The sequence below is a fragment of the Xenopus laevis genome, chromosome 7L, assembly GCF_017654675.1.
Source record: "Xenopus laevis strain J_2021 chromosome 7L, Xenopus_laevis_v10.1, whole genome shotgun sequence".
NCBI classification, from domain to species: Eukaryota; Metazoa; Chordata; class Amphibia; order Anura; family Pipidae; genus Xenopus; species Xenopus laevis.
In genome coordinates, this window is record NC_054383.1 from 130,370,820 (window position 1) to 130,397,073 (window position 26,254).

The 26,254-nt window shown below is 37.5% G+C and overlaps 1 protein-coding gene across 1 annotated transcript; it reads left to right on the top strand.

Annotated features, from left to right (window-relative positions):
* Positions 1 to 3,199: 3,199 nt before the first annotated feature.
* On the top strand, positions 3,200 to 22,995 carry LOC121395655 (B-cell receptor CD22-like). The gene is made up of 10 exons (XM_041569732.1): positions 3,200 to 3,351; positions 5,360 to 5,716; positions 7,019 to 7,312; positions 11,984 to 12,253; positions 13,049 to 13,306; positions 15,263 to 15,335; positions 15,698 to 15,728; positions 17,224 to 17,298; positions 20,940 to 21,011; positions 22,760 to 22,995. The coding sequence occupies exons 1-10, from the start codon at positions 3,249 to 3,251 to the stop codon at positions 22,784 to 22,786; spliced, it is 1,560 nt and encodes a 519-aa protein (XP_041425666.1). The 5' UTR covers positions 3,200 to 3,248; the 3' UTR covers positions 22,787 to 22,995.
* Positions 22,996 to 26,254: the final 3,259 nt, after the last annotated feature.

Below are 26,254 nucleotides of genomic sequence, written 5' to 3' on the forward strand. Positions count from 1 at the left end.
TTTATTTTCTCATTTTACTCAAGTGTTACACACTGCATTTCAAACATACCAATATGAAGTCATACCTAATTAAATAATAATAATAATAATGATAGTAAATAGAATGCTGCTAGTATTCAGAAATGGCTAAATCAGAAGTCAGTATCTGCCGAGATAGGTAACATTTCCCTCTTTTGGCTGATTTGGAATCCATTAGTCCCAGTGGGGATCATTTATAAAGTTTGTGCAGCGCATATTTATTTGCAAATGGTTGTTATGCCCATGATTTTTCCTGAATGCTAAAATATTGCACTGCTGGGCCTGTGTTTGCGTTTTTTTGGAAATTCGCATTGTGAATAAGTTTTTGCAAACAGGCTCAAATAAGACGGGTGTTTGTGTGAGTGCGCCCACTGTGTGAGGATAGACAGACAAATAGATAATAGATATAATTATATTTATTTATTTTTAGTTATTTACATTTAGGGGACTTATTTATAAAAAGTCACAGTAAATGTGGCAATGCTGTAATCTGCAATTAAGACAGCATAGGCAGCAATTCAAATTCTGTTCTGAAATTTTTACATGATTTATTTAAAAAAAAATGTGACAATAACGATGAGGTGTAATGATTATGATCTTTTTCTTCCAGCAAAGCAAAAGCAAAGCCACTGTGGCTAAAGTGATACAAACTAAAAACACATTGTGGGGCAGATGTATCAAACATCCGAAAAACATTTTATATTTTAACAACATAGAAAACTGTTTCTTAGTGGTATAGTGGACCCCAGGATGAAATAATGTTCATCTGAACAGAGCTGGAGAAAAGCAAAGTATTAGCAGGCAAGGCCACTTCTTATTGTATGTCCTCGTGTGGTTTCAAATGTAAGAGTTTCTGCTGTTTCCTTTTTCTCTTCAGTTTCTGACCAGACTGGGGATGGATGAAGACCTGTAAGTACAGAGCGGCTGTTTGAATTGTTCTGTATAAATAAAAAGCAGAAACACCCCTTGGGGTACATTTTATGGGTTTAGATGTAAAGTAACCTTGAGAAATAAGACAACGCAACATTCAGTTATCAGTAGATTTGTATCAGGAAGATTTTTTTGTAATACACATAGAAACCATTAGAAAAAAATGTGCATTTATCATGATACATCCTGTGTTAACATTTTAGTTGTGAAGATAAACTTTATAAACAGAAGCTCATTAGCTCATAGATGTGTGTGTATACAATCCTGATCATGTTGTTGGTGTGCATAACCTGTGTATTATATTTTTATGGTTGCAATAAGGTCTAACTAATAGTCCCCTGAGTGATAGTTAATGGTTCATCAGTTCCCAGTGAAGTAAAATATTGTTCTGAAATCCACATTCACTTCATTACATGGTCTCGGGCACTTTTGTGAATCACATTTTAGCACAAGAAATTGAGTGGCATTTTATGCTGCCCTTAGACACCTTCGGTTGTGGGCTAAAATACCATTCATTGCACTGTTCCTTGCACTTTTATATAGTTGTATATTTATAGTTTAAATAGTGCTCGGTGCCGCTGCCTTCCTTCTGCCTCCTGCTTTGAATTGAGCAAATGCTTTGCCTATTGGTGCAAGAGAACTACTACCACCTCCTAACGAGGTGGTAGGTCCTGAACTTCCACAGCACAGGTACACGTCATTCTCACATTAAATGCTACTAGATTTATTATAAATTCAGAGCAACCTATTCTGATTCTCTATTGAAGTCCATGCATATCAACACTACAAGCACATTACAGATCTTTACTGTTTGCAAGGCTCTACAAACATGTTGGCCCACTCTCTGTTCTGCTAAAATCCAAGGAGAAGTATATGGACATTGTTTAACAGTTTAAATATATGGTAAAGATCATTTTTTAGGAATCATTTTTTTTTCTTTAGAAATGCTTCTCATTTTTAGTTTCCTTGTTTTTGTTCTGGTTTCCCCTTCTGGTTAACAGTAGCAAAATACCATTTTTGTTTTATAGAAGTCCCTGAGAAGTCTATAATGCCAGGCACCCCTAGTTTCCTATACAAATACCATAACTGTAATGGACAGTGTCCATAAATAACCCATAAATAATTCCAAGGTCGCAAGCTCGGCTCACTCTTCAGCCTATAGCAGACACCTTTGGCTTCGGGAAGAGCCCTCCTCTACTCAGATACCACCAGGAAGAATCAGGGAGAGAGTTCTGGGCAAGCAAGGGAACCAAACGTATACAGAAGGGACAGGGGAGCAGACAGCATAGTGGTGGAACAACCCGGGTCAAACCAACAGAAAATGTGGTATAAAACAGAAGGCAGGAACGTAGTTGTGGCCACAGGCCAAGGTCAAACAGTAAACAATAGCACGGTACAAAATCAAGATCCGAAGAATGGTCAGTTACAGGCACTCATGAACTATGGAAAAGAACCTTTATGTTGGACAATTGGAATAGGACATTTGAGCCTTTAAATATTTGAATTTCGTGCCAACAATGATGACGTCATGCAACATGCCAAATAAAGCCAAGGTTACCAGAGTGCCGCTAAATCATGGAAGCAGAGAAGATTAGGAGTGGCGCACAGAAGTAGGTGACAGTCGTCCCCCAGTGAGCGCAGCGGGCATTCCCACTGTCCCACTAGACCACCAGGTATTCTTACAAAAACCCAGAGTTCCTTGTTAGGATTGCCCTTTCCAGAGAGTTTTTTCCCAAAAATTCTGATGTTATTATTAAGTAAAGTCTTCAGTTAATCCTTATTATAAGGATGTTGGTCTACATGGCTCTTGAGCTTCTAGGCCCTGATCCATCCTTAGAGTTGACAGTGGACAACAGAAAACAATGGGAAACAAAGCTGATTCAGTAGCCCCTTCATAGAACAGAATGAAACAAAAATAATTCTACATTTATCATTTAACTAGACATTAATCCCGTTAAATTAACGGGCGCTAGAACATATGTAAGTTTTTCAGACTATCACCCACAATGGTAAAACACGCCACAGCGTAAGGGTGCGAAGTTGTGCGTCTATCTACTTCGCTAGTAAATTCGCCAGAGACGGTCCGTGGGGCACATGCGCAGTAGCGCAATCCCACGGACACAGGGACTGGACGCAGAGACACTTCAACTTTATTATATAGGATATCTCCATTAGACAAAAGCAAAAAAAAGTTAATGTGGCCCTTTAAACATTGTCATACCGATCATGAATGGGTGGTTTTCTGTGTTTACTTAATATGTAAATGTAAGAAATGTAATGTAAATGTACTTTATTATCCAATGCAGCTAAAGGCCAATCTCTATGAATCACTGAGGATTAAATTACAGATGATGGAAGTTAACATTTCCTTAAACGGGATCTTTCTGCTGGCTGCTCTTCAAGGTAAAACGTATGTCCAACCATCTAGATGTGTTGTATTCAAATTTACGGATAATATATATTGTCGCTCGTCTATCGATATGATTCTCCACTAGGGATATATGATTCTCACCCACAATGAGTAAGTCTCTCTTGGATTTATAAGCTAGCACTGTGGGCTGAAAACAAAAAACATATAAAAAGGGAAAAAAATTGGTTCTACGAGACAAATACAAAATGCTACAATCACAGTGGACTTATCAACACAGTTATATGCATATACAGTATATATAAAGGCATTTCAATGATGAAGATAGAGAAAATCCAGAGAAGATGAATAGTCCATTCAATGTCCAGATGATCCAGCACCACTTCGGACTAGTCCCCTAGCCTGTGATGATATGGTGTATTGTTGAATGGCAATGTAGAAATGTCTTTGAAAAAGTCTCTTAAAGCATCAGTCCAAGATGTTACTTTTAGTCAATGCAATGACGATGAAAGTCCATAGCGTGTTGGTGTAATGAATGCTTTTGTCTATGTGCTTCTCATGTGTAGCCATTGTACAGCAATTGAATATTCAGAGTTTAAGGGGGGTTATGTACTAAATCTGATCTTTAAAATCTGATTTTATCTCATTATATAAATTAAAAAATATCTAAACTCCCAGACCTGATTTTACCTTATTTGTTATTAAAAAAGCTCAATTTAATCAGTTCGGGTAAAAACCTGATAAAATGAAGTAAAAACTCCAATTTGCATGATTTTTTTGGGCTTTCTCCTGAAAAGCCCAAATTTTTCAGATTTTTGCCCAAAAAGGTCGGATTTTCGGGCTAATTCCAGCGCTGACCACAGAAACTTCCAAACAGTAAGAAATTGCAACTGAATGTTCTCTATTAAAAGTCCAATATCTGGAGAACAAGGACCTGTACCTGTGGCGGCTCATGGTGCGGTGTGAAGAAAATTGTGAAAAACACACCTATTTATTATGCACCTTGCCCATTTGTAAATTACCCATTTTGTGTTTATGCTAAAGAAATACTGACACTCTCTGTGATCTGTCCGCCAGGCTTTAACCCAAACAAATGCAAGCAATATAAGACTTTTATCTAAGCAAAATCTTAAATTCACTATTTTCCTTTTTTAGCAGATATTTCTTTCAGAAGCAACACTAAACGCTTTTGCATTGCTCAACTATAGTTAACTATTGCTGGACTACAAATCCCAGACTAATTTAACAGATTATCAATGGTTAAAGCATGCTGAGAGCTGTAGTAAATCAGGGTTGCAATATTGTTTGATGGAACAAGACACAACAAGCACCACCACTTCTGCGTTGCAGGTTTAGTACAAGCACACCAGAAAATAATAGGCTCTATCAGCTCATGTTGCCAAGCAGTGGAATACAACAAAACCCCACTGCATGGAAATACTTTTTAAAACACCCATGTGCAAGAGCTATTGTGCCAACCGACCAGTAAAAATAATACTTGATTACATTTTTTTAATTTAGATTAAAAATATATATATATATATTGGAAGGCATTTTTCACCATAGTTATAGCTCTTACTAATGGGGGAATTTAATATGTTTTATTAGTGCAGAAAACACTCGCAAAGACCATTGCAAATGTTAGCGACCATGTTAGTGTCCTTTTTGACCGATTACAATGTTTGGACCAAATGGCTTTTGTGAACGTTCGCAGTGTATGGAATAAAATTTTGCAACTGCAAAGTGTATTTTGCAACTAAATATTTAAAGAAACTCCAGAGCAGGTGTTAATGTCGACCTTTGCTTAGTGATGTTCACCAGTGAATAATTTTACATTGCGAGCAGCACTAAATATTCGCAAAAACTATTTTTAGACACACGTCTCTAATTCCTTGCATAGTTTTTATTTTACTCCATATCATTTACAATTACATACAGTAGATGTGCATGCATACCTGTACATTACAGTTTTTTGGGTAACCTTGTTTAGCTGAAATCATTCTCATTGCTGAGGTTTCACTAATGTTCTTGTCTGTTGCTCAGGTTGGTTCCCAGGATCAGAGTGTCAGGATTATTACGCTTACCTCCCACAGTACATGAAAGCACTGAAGGGATCCTGTGTGGAGATCCCCTGCAAATTCAATATGGAGACTACAGACTTCCAACTGGTTTGGTACATGGATGAATATGGATCTGACCCCCAAATCTTCAATAATAAAAACCCATCCAATATAATTGAATCATTTAGAGATAGAACTTTCCAGGTGGAGAATAAGTCAAACAGCTGCTCCTTGAGGATTGATGATGTGAGACACAGTGAAACGTATTATCCGTGTATAAATGGGAATATAAACTGTAATCTGGTCAAAGGATATAATAAAGTCCAGGTTCAGGTCTCAGGTAAGATATATCAGCATGCTGATGACAAAATATAGAAAACATATTGTGATTGAAAATCTAATTTGCTGCAAAGAGAAATTGACTAGTTATATGCAAAGTTTTTTTTATGCTTCTGTGTTTTGCTGATTCATTATCCAGTATTACACATCAACATATCAAGTACATAGATGGCTAGGGTCACTGACACTCTAGGATTTCAGATAAAACTATTGAGCTCAAAGCCTGCCTAATATTTGAGACACCACTTACATGTCAGCTTACATTAGTTTACATGCATTGATTCGTTTTTTATCCAAACCTTGAGTTTCTGTCTTCCTAATTCCAGAGATCCTGAATTCCTGTATCCTTGTTTTCCCCATTTTCACACTCCCTAGTTTAGGCTTTTGGCCTGATACTTACGGGTTATTTACTAGACTCCGATCAAGCAAAACTCAAATTTTTCATTATTGTTGTTTTAAACTCAAATTTTTCGAGATTTCTTAAAGTCCAATGCAGCAAAAAGCCTGAATATGAAAATCCGCGATCTCAGGTTGTGTAGAAGTCAATGGCAGCGGTCCCTATCTTATTTGGAAGTTTCTGTGGTTTGTGCAAGAATTAGCCAGAAAATCCGACCATTTCAGACTTTTCGGGCAAAGATCCAAAAAATTTGGATTTTTTGGGAAAAAAAGCCTGAAAAAGCGATTCAGGAAAAAACTCCAAAAAAATCGTAAGATTCGGATTTTGGCTCGATTTTATTACCCAAACTGATTAAATCAAGCTTTTTAAATAACAAATAAGGTAAAATCGGTAATGGGAGTTTGGTTGTGTTTTTTTTTATTTAAATAATGAGATAAATTCAGATTTTATTAAATAACCTGTGTCTGTTTTTAGACTCATTTTTTTGCTGCCTACTATGTCCAAATGCCTTTATTCAGACTTTGTCTTCTGTCTGTTTCTTATTGTCTTGTTTTTATTATTTAAATCTTTTGTTTAAAGGGGAAAGATCGCGAATATGGAAATTTAATAGAAGCTTCCTCATACTGAAATAAGAAACTTTTTAAATACAATCGATTAAAAATTCTATACCATTTTTGAAATAATCAAGTTTTATGTCCACTATCCCTCTCTCAACATCTGTTTCTCTTCATTCTCTCTTCATGCAGCAATTGGATGTCAGATATTCATTGACAGTTAGATCCAATATATCTTATAAGGGGGCTTATATAATATTAATCAAATTATGCATTCATTCATTCTTTACATCATCATATACAGTACTATATCTGTAAAAATAAAATAAACAATATGTATATCATTTCTCAGATACCCAAGATAAGCCAGTACTAAAGTTGCCCACCAATCTGACTGAAGATAAACCTGCCCGTATCACCTGCTCTGTACAACACACCTGTACCCACAATCCCCCTGTACTTGAATGGAACAAAGTAGGCTTCAATAAAAGAGAGTGGAGAGAAGAACTTGAGGAAGGAGTCTGGAGATTTGTACATGAAATGGATTATATCCCGACCTATCAGGATCATGGCTCTCCCATTATTTGCAAATCTAAATATCGATCAGGACAAGTCTCACAAGAAACAGTCACCTTAGATATTACATGTAAGTATCACGTAATGTATAGTTATTCTTGCTATAACATTTTTCTTATGCTCCTTGTTGCTGCACAATAAGTTGTAGATATAAGAGTAGCACTCAATAGTAAAAGGCCAACATCTGACTACAAATCCTCCAGTGAGTAGTAGAAACTATAGCTTAACTGTATGTTTGTGAAGATTCTCATTCATCCAGGTCATGGTGTATCTATAGAAATTATTCAAATCAACTGGACTTGCTGTGTTTTTTCTTGAAGACATTTCACCAATCATCCAACTGGCTTTCTCAATTCAGAATAATTTGTAGATAGGATCTGGCTTCGCTATATCTCCTCTGGAATGTTGGCCCAATCAGCATCATCTGTTTATCATAATCCACAATGATGTCATTATGTTAGGTGTTGATTGTATTAGCAAGGTGGAGCTTTGGTGTGTTATTAAACCTTCCAGGGAGAGGTGCCAAAACAGCATTGCTGTTATATACACATAACACAGCAAGTTCAGTTGATTTGATTTATTTCTATAGATATAATCTCTAAACTGAAAGAAATTCCATTGTGCAGCACTGGCTCTTTCACTGGATGAGGCACAATGACCTGAGATGGCTGCTTACATACCAATATTACAGCTCAGAAATACATTTATTGGTTCAAGAATCAGGAATAAAATTTTAAATGGTAGACTTAATTATTTGCAATGTAAACAGTGTAATTTAGTACAGGTGTGGGATTCATTATCCGTAATAATAAAACAGTAGCTTGTACTTGATCCCAACTAAGATATAATTAATCCTTATTGGAAGCACAACCTATTGGGTTTATGTAATGGTTACATGGTTTTCTAGTTGAATTTAGTTATGAAGATTAGTGATAGGCAAATTTGTCCTGTTTCGCTTCTCCATGAATTTTGCGAATTTGTCGCAAAATTCGCAAAACTGGGAAAAAATTAGTGAAAATCAGATTTTGACGCCGGCACCCGTTAAAGTCAATAGGTGTCTGTTAATCGTTGCGGTGTTCTGATTGTCGCCAAAGTTGATTCTGTTGCTGGCAAATTTTCGTGGCAAATACATGAATATATTTGCCAACAGCGAAACACGTTAGTTCTCTGCGAATTTGCGTCTGGCGAATAAATTCGCCCATCACTAATGAAGATCCAAATTACAGAAAGATCTGTTATCCGGAAAACCCCAGGTCCCAAGCATTTTGGATAACAGGTCCTTTACCTGTACTATAAACTACACCATAAAAATCATCACAGAATCCCTTTAATGTTGCAAAGAAAATTACTATTGGTGTCTGCTACAAACCACCTTGTGTTGAGTATGAAACCCAGCTACAAATAGAAGCGGCTTCACAACTAGGTCAAGTTATTACTATGGGTGACATCAATTATCCAGACATTGACTGGGGTAATGGGGTTGCCATATCAGTAAAGGATACTAGGTTTGTAAATATGCTGAATAAGAACTTTTTATTCCAGCTCGTTCAAGAACCTACTAATAGTAACTCTCTTTTGAATTTTGTAATAACTAATAATACTGAACTCATCTCTAACATTTGTGTGGGTGAGCATTTAGGGGAACGCGTTTTGGGAATCACTCCCTGAAAGGAGAACTATACCCTAAAAATGAATAGGGCTAAAAATACCATGTTTTATATACTGAACTTATTGTACCAGCCTAAAGTTTCAGCTTGTCAATAGCAGCAATGATCCAGGACTTCAAACTTATCACAGGGGGTCACCATCTTGGAAAGTGTCTGTGACACTCACATGCTCAGTGGGCTCTGATTGGCTGTTGAGAAGCTAAGCTTAGGGCTCGTCACTAATTATCCAGCAGAAAATGGTCTGTAATATAAACTGATGCTACAGGACCGATTATTAATTTTGACAAAGAAACCTTCCCCACCAGTTCGTATGGGCATGATCTTCAATTACATTCTCCTGTTGCAATGCTTTTAAATAAACAGCAGTGTTCCCGAAAGGAAGCCAAGGATCTCCTCTACTCATCTCTAATGGCTCCAGCCTGATTCCCATTACTCCTATATTTATTAACATATTCTGTATCAGACCCACAATTCCCAAAGTGCCTTTGAAGGGTTAGTTTGCGCACAAACATATTTACATCCAATAAAATATTAAACAAACTAAAGTGATATGTGGCTTCAAAAGAGGACTTTTTTCTGAGGTGCAGTCAATATAAGTGTAGAAATTTTTACTACATTTAATAAGCTCTTTCCTTCTTTTCTCTGGTTCATTCTCAATCTGTTCATTTCTAATAAAATTCTAATAAAACGACTATAGATATATGGTTTCAGGACCAGATGGTATTTATTCCAGAATACTAAACAAGCTTAGGTATGTGATTTCGAAACCTTTTTACTTTTTATTATTATTATTTACTTTTTAGGATTTCTTGAGGTCTGGCATGGTGCAAAAAAGATTGCGGAATTGCTTATTTGGTGCCACTAAAAAAAAACTTGTTTTCAGCCTAACAACTATAGGCCAGTTATTCTGACATTAGTGGTAGGAAAGCTTTTGGAAGGGAAAATAAGGGATAAGATACTTGATTTCATTGCAAATAAAAATGCAGTAAGTTTTTGCCAGCATGGTTTTATGCATAACAAGATCTTGCCAAACTAAATGATTTGCCTTTTATGAGGATGTGAGCAGGGACCTTGACTTGGAATGGCAGTGGATGTGATCTACATAGGCTTTGCTTAAGCATTTAATACAGTGCAACACATTAGGGATGTAGCGAACTGTTCTGCGGCGAACTTGTTCGCGCGAACTTCGACTGTTCGCGTCCGCCGAATGTTCGCGAACGTCGCGCGACGTTCGCCAATTGGTGTTCGCGTTCGATTCGAAGTAAAATTTCGTTCAACCATTCGACCATTCGACCATTCGATCGCTAAAATCGAACGATTTCCATTCGTTCGAACGATTATAAGCATTCGATTGAATGAAATCATTCGATCGAATAGCTTCGATCGTTCGATTCGAACGAAAATCCTTCGATCGAACGAATAAAACCCTTAGATTGTTCGATCGAACGATTTTATCGAGCGTTCGAAGTTCGCGAACAGTTCGCGAACTGTTCGCTTTTTTTGCCGGTGTTCGCGAACGGCGTTCGCGAACACATTGGCGGCGGTTCGCTACATCCCTACAACACATAAGGTTACTGATTTAAGTCAGAAATAATGACCTGGAACATTATATTTGTACACTGAATGAAGGATAGATTTTAGTGTTGTTAGTAGAGTACTATGGCAGATTCACAAAGAGTAAGTGTCAGGAAAGCAAAGGTCTCTTAAAGAAAAATGGCTTTTATTTCAGCCAGCAGCAAGCAGGTTGTAAAAGAAAGGCAGTTTTCACAACAAAAAATAGCTTTCAGCAGCAATAACAGTGCATCAAAAGCAGCAAACAGACCTCTAAGCATGTAACTGTGTGTGTACGACTGCATAGACTTCAATATATCAAGTTGCCAGACCTCTCTCTGTGCGTCTCTCTCAGTCAGAGCTCCTGAGTGACTGACTACTTCAATATTATTATGCAGAGTGCCATTGATCTCACCCAGTCTTCTTTGAATTGTGCACAAGTGCTGCTACAGATCCCCTGAACCTGGAAGTACTTCCATGGTTCTCACAGTGGGCTGCATCAACAGCTAGAACAGACTTGCAGCAAGTGAATAACATGCTAATGCCTTTTTGGTACAGAGTAGTGATGGGCAAATCTGACTCATTTTGTTTTGCCGAAAATTTGTGAAACAGAAAGAATTTGCCGAAATGCATTAAAGAGATACTGCAGGCTCATTTATCAACATGGGGCAAATTTGCCCATGGGCAGTTACCTATAGCAACCAATCAGTAATTTGCTTTCAAAGACAACTGCAAGTAGAACAATGAATGCAGCAATTTGATTGATTGCCAAGGGTTACTGCCCATGGGCAAATTTGCCCAGTGTTGATAAATGACCCCCACTGACACAAGAAATTATGCCTTTTTTTCATCTATCATAATATTGGCCTTGCATGCTACTTATAATTTTCAACATGACCTATATGTAACTTTTAATTTACATTCATTTTTTTTTCTCCCGTTGGAATCTCTGGCCATCATTTCTGCGGCGATACTTGTTGAAAAATTTCGCTCATCACTAATGCAGAGTAGCAGGAGTGACACACTTCCCATATAAATTTAAGATAAATTATTGGGTGTATCCACAAGTCAAATAGCTCACCAGTAACTGTGTGGGGTCAGGGTGCACAGGCCCCGGAACTACAGCTTGAGGAGAAGAACCATACCAAAGAGAACTGGCAGCACTCACAGATCCCACAGTCAGACAAAAAAAGAACAGCAAGCTTTATTTCAGGCAAACAGAAGACTTAAAATAGCCTACACACTTTTACCACTCTGGAATTGTTAGACACAAAACAACTCTGATTTTAAAAAAGGTTCATTCGTTGTGATGCATCACATACAGTTTCAGGTTGAATAACTTTCCAAGCAACCACAATAATTCTGGTTAAAGTGTTGCATTGTGGGAAAATTGTAATTTGAACACTACCCTGTATTCATAGATAAATATGCCTTTATATGTTTTATTAGGATATTATTTATTACTGAGAATTAATACAACTGATCATGAGCTGTAAAATTGTTAGTAAAATTATTTGTACTAGATCCTCCAAAAGATGTTGTGATTACTAAACTTGATGATATGAAGAAAATAAAAGAAGGAGAACAAGTGACTTTACAATGCAACAGCAATGCCAACCCTCCTGCTCAGTATTATACCTGGTACTGCATTAAGAGAGAAGGGAAGGAGGAGCTAAAAGAACACGGCGAGAAGATAACTGTGACTATAAACTGGGAGAATGCGAAGTATTCCTGCTCTGCAAGGAACAAGTTGGGAAAAGATGAATCTACCATAAAGGATCTGCGCTTGTTCTGTAAGTACTAAAAGTGATTCAAAACTGTTTTATTCTGTTTGGCAATTTGTGACAGATTAACAAAAAATATGCCACAATGCAAATTATTAGTCATTAAGCATAGGGATTGTCACGGCCGGCACCCAATACCAGAACAAGTGCCAAGTACCCTGGTCTCGGCTTGGCTTCACCAGTAGTGTGACAGACTTTTGGGCTTTGCGAGGAGCCCTCAGCTTACTTGGGTGCCACCTGGACTTAACGAGGGGTACAAGGCGAGATGTTCTGGCTGGCGAAGGGGCACGGCTGTTAGCAGAGTCTTTTCGGCCAAAGGTTACGGTACAAAAGGATTAGGCAGAAGGATGGTCAGACAGGCTGGATTGAGGCAGGCGGATATCAGAATAGTCAGGCAGGCAAGGGTCAAAACCGGGTTGTCAATCAAGGGGTTAAGATGGCAGGCAAGGGTCAGGATACGGAATGCAGAATAGTCAGGGAACAGGCAGGAGTCAAAACCGGATAATCAGGACAAACAGATTCAGGATCAGATGCACAAGGCTCAGGAAACCACTAGAAACCAAGTTCTATCATGGGCCTCTTTCAGCAGTCAGAATGGGGGAAGAATTTGCGCCAAAGAACGTGTGTTTTTGCACCAAAGCGCGCTGGCGCAATCCTAAGAACCAAGATGGCTGCACAGGTAATTTTATTACAGGGATTTTATATTTTATATAATTCTCAGTGGAATCTAAATAAAAAGGGGAACTTTTAGTATAAATACTGTATATACAATATATTAATATAACAATTCCTTACTTTTCTCAGTGTATGCCAAAGTTGTCCAAATGGGAGGAAAACAAACGTTCATAGGAGACGTTCTGAAGCTTGAATGCCTCTTCTTAATGGGCAGCCCATCATCAACCCAGTACAGCTGGTATAGGAATGGAATTTCCTTTAACAATGAGACACAGAGAACACTGACAATATTCAATGTTAAGGAATTTCATTCTGGGAACTACAGCTGTAATGTGCACTTCCAGGATGGAAATTTCTCTTCCCTAATACTTACTGTTACAGTCACACGTGAGTATGTGTAATGCATGCCACAAATGAATATCATATTTATCAAAAAAGTGCCTATAGTGCAACTTTACAACCGGTTGTGAATCAAGAAACAAAGTGGAATGGCAAAATGTTTATGAAGACAAGAAACTAGGAACAGATATTGTAAGGACACCTTTAAAGGAAATGTAATCACCATAAAGCAGTTACAGTAGCTTAAAGGAGAAGGAAAGGAGCTGCCAAAAGTTAAGCACCCCCAAGTGAGTGTATTTACTTACCTCACACCCCGGACCAGTGCTCCTATCAGTAGCAAACTGCACCAGCCCAGGGTTCTTCCAGCGAGCTCGATCGGCTTCCGGCTTCTTCCATCATGTGCAGTAGCGCGAAAATCCGAACTTTTGGAAAAACATGTTTTTTTCAAAACGCATCAGTTAATAGTGCTGCTCCAGCAGAATTCTGCACTGAATCCATTTCTCAAAAGAGCAAACAGATTTTTTTATATTCAATTTTGAAATTTGACATGGGGCTAGACATTTTGGCAATTTTCCAGCTGCCCCTGGTCATGTGACTTGTGCCTGCACTTTAGGAGACAAATGCTTTCTGGCAGGCTGCTGTTTTTCCTTCTTAATGTAACTGAATGTGTCTCAGTGAGACATGGGTTTTTACTATTGAGTTTTGTTCTTAGATCTACCAGGCAGCTGTTATCTTGTGTTAGGGAGCTGCTATCTGGTTACCTTCCCATTGTTCTTTTGTTTGGCTGCTGGGGGGGGGGAAGGGAGGGAGGTGATATCACTCCAACTTGCAGTACAGCAGTAAAGAGTGATTGAAGTTTATCAGAGCACATGACATGACTTGGGGCAGCTTGGAAATTCACAAAATGTCTAGCCCCATGTCAGATTTCAAAATTGAATATAAAAAAATCTGTTTGCTCTTTTGAGAAATGGATTTCAGTGCAGAATTCTGCTGGAGCTGTACTATTACCTGATTCATTTTGAAAAAAAAAATTTTCCCATGACAGTATCCCTTTAACTAAATCACCTATTTCATTCTACTTCGTATGCATCTGGAAATTTTAAGAAAGAAGAAGCAGGAAGCCGATCACCCTGTGGTGCTCGCTGGAAGAACCACCGGACCGGGGCAGTTTTCTCCTGATAGGAGCACTGGCCTGGGGTATCAAGAAAGTAGATATAATCACTTGGGGGTGACTAACTTTTTTACGTCCAATTAAATATGCCTTTCCTTCTCCTTTAATTGAACTTGTTCAAGTAGGTATTAACTGACACTCATTGAGATGAAACTGTCATAATACTTTCATTTTTTTCATTTCTACTTTGTAATTGCCAAATGGAGATGGCAGTATAATTATGTTCCATCTTTTCCCTCTAGTTTTTATGAAAATGACACTCAAGTTTGCAGTATTAGCTTTGCTTTTAGCTTTCATTGTCTTGGGCTGTGTTATATAGTTATAATGCTCTTTGAGATGCCATGGGGGGGTTGGCCTAGTGCAGGGGTCCCCAACCTTTTTCCACCCGTGAGCAACATTCAGATGTAAAAAGAGTTGGGGAGCAACACAAGCATGAAAAATGTTCCTAGTTAGTGCCAAGTAAGGGTTGTGATTGACTATTGGTAGCTCCTATGTGCACTGGCCGCCTACAGGAGACTCTGTTTGGTAGAACACTTGTTTCTTATGCAACCAAAATTTGCCTCCAAGCCTGGAATTCAAAAATAAGCACCTGCTCTGTGGCCACTGAGAGCAACATCCAAGGGGTTGGGGAGCAACATGTTGCTCACGAGCTACTGGTTGGGGATCACTGGCCTAGTGGATAAGTGGGGGTGGTCTGATAGAATTAGGAGCCTAATCAGTCAAACAAAGCAACAGACAAGGTACATGAGAAGCGATTTAAGCATAAAGGAATTTTTCAGCTTTAAGAATCACCTCACTGTTCTTTGATTATTAATTTTATTTCTGTTTTACAGAGGCAGTTTCTGGTAACATCTTCATTCCGTTGATTGCTTTACTCATTTTCCCGATTTTTTGCTGTATTTTTAGGTACAGCAAGGCCTGTATCTTTATAACAATTAAAATGTTTTCATAAATATACACAATAGACATTATTTTCTAAAATAGGTCAAAGTACAAAATAAAATGGGTGCAAATTGCCTTAATTTAGCACATTTCTTTGCTCAAAAATCCCATAGAAATTAATGGAGAGTGGCAAAATTTCACATTAGTGGACTGTGGTGATCTCTAACTTCACTCTTTGATAAATATACATCACAATCTATCTGTCTGTCTATATATCCACTTACCTTTATATACAGTATCAACCTATGGTGTATGCATTAAAGCCTACTCTCTCTGTATCTATAAACAACATCTGGACACAAGTATTTATTGTTATCTTTCCACAGAACAAAACGTCACCACAGAAGCAAAAATATGGTACGGCAGCCTCATTTTGATAAGGACTAGTACCACCATTTTTATAATAAAAGGCACAAACGTTGTCCAGGTGCAGTAACCCATAACAATGTTTCAGGGGAACAGTAAGTGCATCTTGTTGATTGGTTGTTATTAGTGATGGGTGAAGAAACACATTTTAATGCATTTGGACAAAATAGGCCCGCATATAAAAATTGTTGCAGGTGCCAAAATCGATGTGCATCAAAATAATTTTGAAGCCCATTGACTTCAATGCTGTTTGTGAATTTTTTGCTGAAGCAAAACGGGACAAATTCACCCATCACTAGTTGTTGACGAGACCTTGCATCATCAATAAAACCGAACACCATCATATCAATTCAAAATGAAAGCTCGTATTTGTAATAAAAATACCTGTGCGGCAGGGTAGCCCGCCGCCCCATCGGAGGGGACGCCGGCGGGGACGCTTTGGGCACGCCTCCTCATCCCTTAAAGGCGCAGGTGCTGCCGGAGATCACGCCAGCGCGCAACGGTGCCAAATTTAAAACAGTATAAATAGACTGAAAGGGATCTCTGAGGGTGCCCGTGATAGAATCTAGATTCTGTGGTTCCTGAAGCCTTGTGCTGTCTGTTCCTGTATAACTTGTGTCTGTTAAATCTGGTTTTGATCCCTGCCTGTTCCTGACAATTCTGATATCCGAATCCTGACTTTTGCCTGCATCTCGACTACTCTTTCTGCCTGACCCCTTCTGTTTGATTACCCCGTTTTGACCCTTGCCTGCCTGACAATTCTTGATATCTGCCTGCCTCGACCCAGCCTGTTTTGACGATTCCTCTTCCTGCTCCATTTGTACCGTGACCTTCGGCCCAAAAGACTCTTCTAACAGCCGTGCCCCTTTGCTAGCCAGAACATCTTGCCTTGTTGCCCTCGTTAAGTCCAGGTGGCACCCAAGTAAGCTGAGGGCTCCTCCCGAAGCCCAACGGTGGTCACATTACTGGTGAAGCCGAGCCAAGACCAGGGTACTTGGCATCTGTTCTGGTATTGCCGGTCGTGACAGTATTACAGTGGTGTCCAGGGCAGCATTGTTGAAACTATCCATTCTTTGCTTGTTTTAAAAAGGAAAAATAGAAAGATCTATCCTTCTAGTTTTAATTTAACCAAAACAATGTACTCCAGTTGGCTGAGAGACATTCGCCTTGTTGTATTAGATTTAACTCAAATGGTTTTTTAGTTGATCATTCATTTCTCATATTTGTTACTTCTCGTGTCAACACCAATTTTCCTGATAAAATCTTTCCCATGTGTTCCCATGAATTTATTAGCCTAACTGAAGAGTTCATGAGTAAGACCTCTCATGACATGGGACAGAACGTTCTCTTAGTCATCCTGAATCAGCAGTTCAGAAGAAGTTGTCACCTGTGTCAGAAAAAAAAGATTGCCCTGCTAGTATATAAATTAAAAATACTAAAAAAGTATTATCAATTAATGCATATTGTGGACATTATTCTATTATAGGAATCAGAGGTTCGTGAAGCCACCTACACTGACTTAATTCAGAGAGACGCATCTGCAGAATATTCTGAATTTGAGGTAATGTAATGTATTAGTAAATTTATACCAGTGTATTCCCCTAAAGTAGATCACTAGTCCATCAAGTTTAACATTTACTCAAAGTAAAACCATTATAAGTTTACTCCAAGAGAAACCTGTATAAGTTCCCCTAGATCTAGAGGAGAGCAAAAACTCTACCAGAATTCACCTTGACTTGCTTCAGAGAAGTCTCAAACATGTCAATCGAGACAATCCCTGGATCAACTAACGCTATACAAACAGGGAAAACAAGTATTGCAAATCTACATCTACGTTTTTCTCAGTAGATATATTTCGAATGGGGCTATTGACATGATGTCAGTAACAACCTAAGTAATCCATACATACAAAGAAATCAAAACAAATAAGTCCATAAATTAAGTAATGTGTAATAAAGTGAAATGAATTAAAGTACTGAACACATGAAGAAAAGGAGGTACAAAAACACAAGGAAAGCCAAGAAACCTGCCGAAATGTGTCAGTATTTAGAAAGCCTTCCCATCCCCTACCAGTGGAAATTAATATCAGCTGGTTTAGTCCTAATTGATGGTCTATAAAAAGGTTTCTCATTACCAAAGTATCACAAAAGAAGTATGATGGATAAAAGAAAAGAGTTTACTCAAGACCTTTGCAGCCTTATTGTTGCAAAACATATTGATGGCATTCATGACAGACACATTTCTAAGCTTCTGAATGTTTCAGTGAGCACCATTGGGACCATAATCCAGAAGTGAAAAGAACATAATATCACCCTAAACCGGCCACGACCAGGTGCTCCTCATGAGATTTCTGACAAAAGAGTCAAAAGAAGAGTTGTCCAAGAGCCAAGAATCACTCACACAAAGCTTCAGAAAGACCATAAATTAGCAGGAACAGTTGTTTCAAAGAAAACACAACTGACGTGGCCTCTATACATGCTCACTGCGCAAAACTCCACTACTGAAGAAAAGCATGTTGCAGCTCGATTATGGTTTGATGCACAACATTTGGTCAAGCCAATGAAATTCTGGGAGAATACAGTCTGGTCAGATGATTAACTCTTTGGTTGTCATTGCACACACCATGTTTGGAGGAGAAATGGCACTGCTTATCACCCCAAAAACACCATACCAACATTGAAGTTTTGAGGTGGGAATATCATGGTCTAGGGATGTTTTTCCACATATGGTACTGGTAGACTTTATATAATTGAAGGAAGGATGAATGGAATAATATCCATAGACATTCTTGATAAGAATCTGCTGCCATCTACCAGGATTATGAAGATAAAACAAGGAGTTAATATTTCAGCAAGACAATGATTCCAAATACAGCCAAGGAAACTCTCAACTAAGAGAAAGAAAATAAAGCTGCTAGAATGACCCAGTCAATTCCCCGACTTGAATCCAACTGAAAATCTATGGAAAGAACTGAAGATCAGAGTTCATAGTAGAAGCCCCAGAAACCTTCAAAATTTGAATACAGTTTGTGTGGAAGGGTGGACCAAAATGATACCTGAGCAACGCATGCGACTAGTTTCTCCGTACATGAGGTGCCTTGAAGCTGTCATTACCAACAAAGGCTTTTCTACTAAGTATTCAATATATTTCAGTAAGTGTTCAGTAAAATAGTTATTTCCTGTCATTCCACTTTATTGCACATAACTTAATTTATGGACTTATTTGTTTTGATTTCTTTGTATGTATGGGTTGCTTGGGTTGTTACCGACATCTGGGGGCACATTTACTAATGGTTGAATATCGAGGGTTAATTAACCCTCGATATTCGACCCTCGAAGTTAAATCCTTCAACTTCGAATATCGAAGGCAAAGGATTTAGCGTTATTCGTTCGATCGAACAAACGAAGGAATAATCGTTCAATCGAACGATCCGAAGGATTTTAATCCATCGATCGAACGATTTTCCTTCGATCAAAAAAAGCTAAGAAAGCCTATGGGGACCTTCCCCATAGGCTAACATTGATGCTCGGTAAGTTTTAGGTAGCGAAGTAGGTGTTCAAAGCTTTTTTTAAAGAGACAGTCCTTCGACTATAGAATAGTCAAACGATTTTTATTTCGAATCGTTCGATTCGAAGTCGAAGTTGTAGTCGTAGGTCGAAGTAGCCAATTCAATGGTCGAAGTAGCCTAAAAAAACATCGAAATTCGAAGTTTTTTTTATTCTAATCCTTCACTCGAACTTAGTAAATGTGCCCCCTGGTGTAAATTTCATGTCAATAGCCTCATTAAAAATATTTTTACTGAAAAAAAACGTTGTCATGTTCATTATTAATTTTTCCTGTTCGTATTTTCTAATGCTAAAAAACATCCTTTTTTTTAAATGATGTAATGTATCTGCTAGTAAAACCATTTCAGGGAGCGAATTCCACAAAAGCCTTACTCATTATAAAAAATTATTTTCACACCTAAAGATGGAACCTTTCCTCATCTCAGTGGATGTCCATAAGTCTGCTGCAATGATATAGTTGTAAGAGAGAATTTATTGTATGGCCCCGATATAATGAACATTTGTACAAAGTTAAATCTCACCTTCTCCAGTGTAAGCAATCGCAACATGGCCAGTATTTCTTCATAACTGAGCCCTTTTGTTCCCTTCATTAACATAGTCCCTCTTATTTGGACTTTCTTTAATTCGATAATATGCCTGATCAGCACCAGAGTCCAAAGCTGGAGCCATATTTCTAGATGGGACTTTGACTCTATCCTCTTGCAAATTAATGCCTATGCATAAGTATGATTCCAAACTTTATCCAGCAGTAGAAGTTATATGGACTTACTTAGTAATGTGGGGCCCATAGGGTTAACATTCCCTATGGCTGTAAATCCCCTACTGGTTGGAAATCCCTTACAAGTTCTGTTCTGCTAGCTGCAGGGAAAAAGCCTATGTATTTAGTTGTCTGATTTGCATATAAATGTCATTGATCCACGAGTACCGTTATCCAGTCACACTTTGATATAGTACTGGGAAAGACGTGGCTTTTCCTCTTTGGCTTCCATGTGAGGAACAGGGTGGATGGTACTGGGAAGCCTGGGCATGGGCCCAGTAAAGGAAAAGTGTGGCAGATCCTTTTGTACCTCTTTCTATTTTTCAAATGTTGGGAGGTATGCAGAAGGATCATGAGACTCAGTATTTTAAACTGACAACCTAGGAGGCCTATTCTTTTAAATGTTGTTTGTAAATATCTTGGACTCCACAAAACCATTAAGAAACTGATAATTAAAGGAATAGTAACACAAAATAAGAAAGAGTTTTAAAGTAATGTAAAATTAGTGGATAACAGATAACATTATGTTCTACAGAGCTTATCTACTATCTGCTGTGTAACCTGAGCATTTTCTCCTTTGAATAGCTGCCCCCACCTTGTACACAGCAGCTTATTTCTATAAACAATAGTAATGTTTCTGAAGCAAAACATCAGTTTTACCAGTGCAGGGCAACAGTACATTATATTTTTATTATTTTAAAACACTTTTATTATTTGTTGTTACTGTTCTTTAAGAATTTATGTAAAAGGTAAAAAAAAAAATAGGCTTAATATTAAACAGATGACAATTATTGTTTTGTTGAATATGAATAATATATATTAATTATTGAAGTACTTTTGCTGGGTAGATTTGGTTATTATTGTCAATGCATTTCCCAGGTTGCTGAGACTACAGACAATCCCTACGCTGCATTACAGAAGCCCAACACTGACACATATGAGGAAATCAAGGTAAATCCAACAGGGCTGAATTTCAAAAATGATAGAATAATAATTTATAAATAATAGTTTTTAAAAAGAGTGCAACAACCAAGTTTTTTCTCATAGTGCATCCTTGTTGGGCTGACTAGGCTGTTTTATTTAATCCCAGAAGGTCACCTAACTGAAGACTTTGTCCATGATTTCAAAGGAACCTCCCACAAGGAACCTCACCATTTTATATAAATAAGACTGCCAGAAATCACTTTTTTATGCATCTGACATTTTGTCTGACAGTTAATTGAATCATATACCATGGGTATCTATATGTATGCCCCCTACTACATTAGGCCGCTGCCTAAAGCTTAGGGGCAAATTACGCTAGATGGGTTACCTCTAGGTCTTCTAATTAGATTTAACCAGATGAGCTTGTAACATCGTTTTAGAAGTCAGAGCAAGGACTGCAGAAAACTGACACTGTTTTCGATAGTAATTTCATTTACATTTTACTTTAAAACCACTGAAAATACGTAATTATTTTGTGTTGGAACGTTGCTTAGAATTTCATTTTCCTTCACTATAAAAAATAATTTTTGGGTATTGGATCTCTCTGAACAAAGAAAGAGGTTGCTTCCTATTTTCTATATATAAAATATATAAAATATTAAGCTATACACATAAAAAGACTAAGGGGCACATTTACTAAGTTCGAGTGAAGGATTAGAATAAAAAATACTTTGAAGTTTTTTTTGGCTACTTCGACCATTGAATTGGCTACTTCGACTACGACTTCGACTTCGAATCAAAAGATTCTAACTAACAATCGTTCGACTATTCTACCATTCGATAGTCGAAGTACTGTCTCTTTAAAAAAAACTTCGACCACCTACTTCGCCACCTAAAACCTACCGAGCACCAATGTTAGCCTATGGGGAAAGTCTCCATAGGCTTTCTAGGCAATTTGGGATAGAAGGAAAATCGTTCGATCGATGGATTAAATCGTTCAATTCGAAGGATTTAATCGTTCGATCGAACGCTTTTTCCTACGATCGAACGAACGAATGAATTGCAGTAAATCCTTCGACTTTGATATTCAAAGTCAAAGGATTTTACTTTGACGCCCGAATATCGAGGGTTAACCCTCGATATTCGACAAATAGTAAATGTGCCCCTAAGAGATGTGCTGAAAATGGTATTTCAGTGTATCTATGCGTTCAGGTTTTATAAAATGATATAATATGCAGTGATGGGCGAATTTATTCGGCAGGCGCGACTTCACTGCGAATTTGCGCGATTCGCCGCCAGCAAATAAATTCGCAAATGCCCGCGAAAATTCACCCGAAAAAAATCGTCAAAAACAGGCACCGGCGTCAAAAACGAGACGCCGGCGACATTTCGCAAATTTTATGCAAAACGGCGCAAATTCGCCCATAACTAATAATATGCTGATTGTGGCGATGTACATACTGCTGTGCCCTGTGCCCAACTGAAATTCCCTTGATATAATTATGAAAGTTCTAGGTTCTCACTTTGCTTCCCACAAATTGCCCCATTTAATTTAAATGTAAAAGTAAAAAGTTTAATAATGTATTAGATCTGACTTTATTTAATAATATTGCTTTTTGATTAAAATTTTCACTTTGTGCATATTTTTGGTGCACAGCAAATGTACTTTTTTTTTTAGGAAAAACCTGACTTTTCCTAAATTTCATTATTGAAGTTGCATTAAAGAAATTAATTTGCATAAATAATTTAACAATTGTTTCTGTTTTGTTTTACAGCCCCCACGTGGCCAGCACCACAAATAGCATGAAAGAAAATTGAGGGAGTTTCAGATATCTACAGTATTATGTGGAGAAAGTGAAGATTCAATGGAAGGAGAAGACTCTAATGATCAAAACCTTGTTTCTAATCATTGGGCAGTAACAATGTAAAATGCACTGGTACCTGATCAATTGGCTCTTTTGTTTTATTATTTGTTTTATTATTTCTTTTATTAAGAGTTGTAGATTCAAAATATTTTAAACATTATTTTTCATTTGTTGCAACTACAGATGGCAGATTTATCATTATTTTGAGTTCAAGTTTTTCAATTATAAAATTGCAATCACAAATATTTTCAACTTTCCGAAAATTGAATATTGGAGAATTACTAAGTGCAAAAAACTGAAATATAAAAATCTGCACTTAACTGTTGGCAAGTTTATGTAGAAATCAGTAGGAGTATATTCGAATAGATGTTCAATAGGACTATATTCTAAATGAAATTTGAGCCTTTCAGATAATTTGAATTTATAAAATGAAGGACAGAATGTGTTTTTAGTATAATTAAGGTTTTAACGCAATTTTAAGCGATTGAGTTTTTTTAGTTTCCAATTTTTTCACACACAGTTTAAGTGCACCATACAGATTTTTGAAAAATCACCATCTTAAAGTGTGACAATTAGTTATTATTTCAGGGTTAGTGATAACAAAAGTCGTATGAGGCCCATTTATGGAGTATCTAGTAGAATTAAGTCAAAAGCAACTGACATTTAGGGGCAGATTTATCAAGGGTCGAAGTGAATTCGAGGGAATTTTCGAACTAAAAAATTTGAAATTCAAAGTCATTTTTTGGATACTTTGACCATCGAATAGGATACTACGACTTCGAATTTACTTCTACTTCGATTCGAAGTAAAAATCGTTCAAATATTCAACCATTCAATAATTGAAGTACTGTCTCTTTAAAAAAACTTCAATACTTTGCAAATTAAACCTACCAAAGTGCTATGTTAGCCTATGGGGACCTTCTACAACCATTTTCTAAGTCTTTAGAGGTCAAAGGAAAATCCTTCGATCGATTGCTAAAATCGTTCGAATCGTTAGTTTCAAACGATTTTTATTCGACCGCAAGATTGCCAAATTTGTTGAAAAAAACTTCAAATTCGATATTCTAATTCAAAGTTTTTTCATTTGATGGTCGAATTTCAAAGTTTTTTGTACTTCGAAATTTGACCCTTGATAAATCTGCCCCTTAGAGTTTTTCTTGAAAACATTTCACCACTCATCAGAGTGGCTTCTTCAGTTCAACTGAAAATCTGTTTGAGGCAGGCAGGATTGTCTTCCAAAATGCAGCTGAGAGGTAGCAGCAGGGCTCCAAGATGCAGAGGGTGCAGCAAGGGGTGAGGGAGCGGCATGTGAGTATGCTCCATGTGATTACAGTCTGGCTTCTGGACCCCATTGGCTGCAATGTTCTATTATTTATTAACATTCTCATTTTAGTGGTTTTAGAGTTTTTTAAAACTATGATGAAACTCACTCAATCAGCTGATTCCAGTGCAAACAAAATCTTACCAAATAACCACCATTGGAACACATTCTGCAAGTAGAGTGACAGGATTTCTGGTGATTTTAATAGAGTAAGCTCTAATACATCTTCTAGGCAAAATGAGCCTGACGCATTTCATGCTTAATGTAGTAAAGGTGGGAAACAGATACCACAGGGGCAGAAGAACTGCTGCTAAAGGTACCACACAACATATTTCAAGCTACATGGGCTCTTTTTCACACCCCGTGTGTATGTCACCCTAGCCACACTGCCCACCCCCTGCTGAAGACTATCAAAAAAGTCTTTAATCAGCAAAAAGGATTGGTAGAAATCTCTTGACTATGCCCAGTATTGTACTGTCTACTGTATCTTGTGATAAAAAACACTTAGCTCGTCAGCTGTTTATTCTGTCTCCCATTATTTGGTACTAACAAGGCGTCCCTATCAACCACCGCTGCTCTCAATAATGCCTTCCTTATGCTCTTTTAATCTTCTATAAAAAGAGCATAAGGAAGGCATTTTTGAGAGCAAAAAAAAACAAGTACTATAGGTACAGCTTAAAGAAAAAAGGAGAAATCTTAAAGCAATATTTTTCTTTTGGTATACATTTTAAAATATAGAACACTATATACCTGCCAATAAAATACACATTTCATTCAACATAATCCCCCATATGTAGTAAAAGTGAATAAGTTTGCACCAGAGCAGTAACCCACACTAACCAATAAGATGTTTGCTTTTAAACAGGTGACCAGTAAATGCTACCTGCTGATTGGTTGCTATGGGTTACTGCTCCTAGGCAAATTTAGGGGCCAATTCACAAAGGGTCGAATATCGAGGGTTAATTAACCCTCGATATTCGACTGGGAATTAAAATCCTTCGACTTCGAATATCGAAGTCGAAGGATTTTAGTGCAAATAGTGCGATCGTACGATCGAAGGATTATTCCTTCGATCGAACGATAAAATCCTTCGAATCGAACAATTTAAAGGATTTTAATCCAACGATCGAAGGAATATCCTTCGATGGGGACCTTCCCCATAGGCTAACATTGAGTTCGGTAGCTTTTAGATGGCGAACTAGGGGGTCGAAGTTTTTTCTTAAAGAGACAGTACTTCGACTATCGAATGGTCGAACGATTTTTACTTCGAATCAAACGATTCAAAGTCGTAGTCATAGTCGAAGGTCATTGTAGCCCATTTGATGGTCGAAGTAGCCCAAAAAACACTTCGAAATTCGAAGTTTTTTTACTTCGAATCTTTCACTCGAAGTTAGGGAATCGGCACCTAAGTGAATTTTATTACATAACCTCCAATATGTTTCTAATATAGTTTTTTTTTACTTTTAGGGGGTTATTAATTAAAGTCTAAATGCCAAAAACTTGAAAAAATTTTGTATTTTAACTATAAAATCTGAATTTTTAGGGGGGGAAGAACTAATTTTTTGGAATTTATTTAACCATGAAGCTGTTAAAAGTCCGAATGGAAAGGTACTCCAACTCAGACTTGCCGAGTTCATGTAGAAGTCTATGGGAGACACCCCGAAGATATGCAGATCTGCTCTGGGTTTTGTGCAGTAATCAGAAGATTTAGTGGTTTTCGGGCAATAATCTGAAAAAACAGTTTTTCAGCGTCAAATCTGAAAAATTTGTATGATTCAATTTTTTTCACAATTTTATCAAGTTTTTTCACTCAGAGGAAAATGTTTCGATATAAGGGGGAAAAATCAGTGTAGATTTGGTCAGGCTATTTTACAGAAAATTATCAGAAATTTTCGGATCTTGATAAATAATCCCCTAAAACTCATTCCATATTGCAACACATTATAGAACCATAACCCCAGACCCTATAATCACAACCAGTGCTTTATTCGTATAAAATTTCCCGAAAATTTGCTTTGCAGGAAAAAATCTGATTTTCACGATTTTTCCCGGATTTTTTTCATCCAATTATCACTATTTTTCGG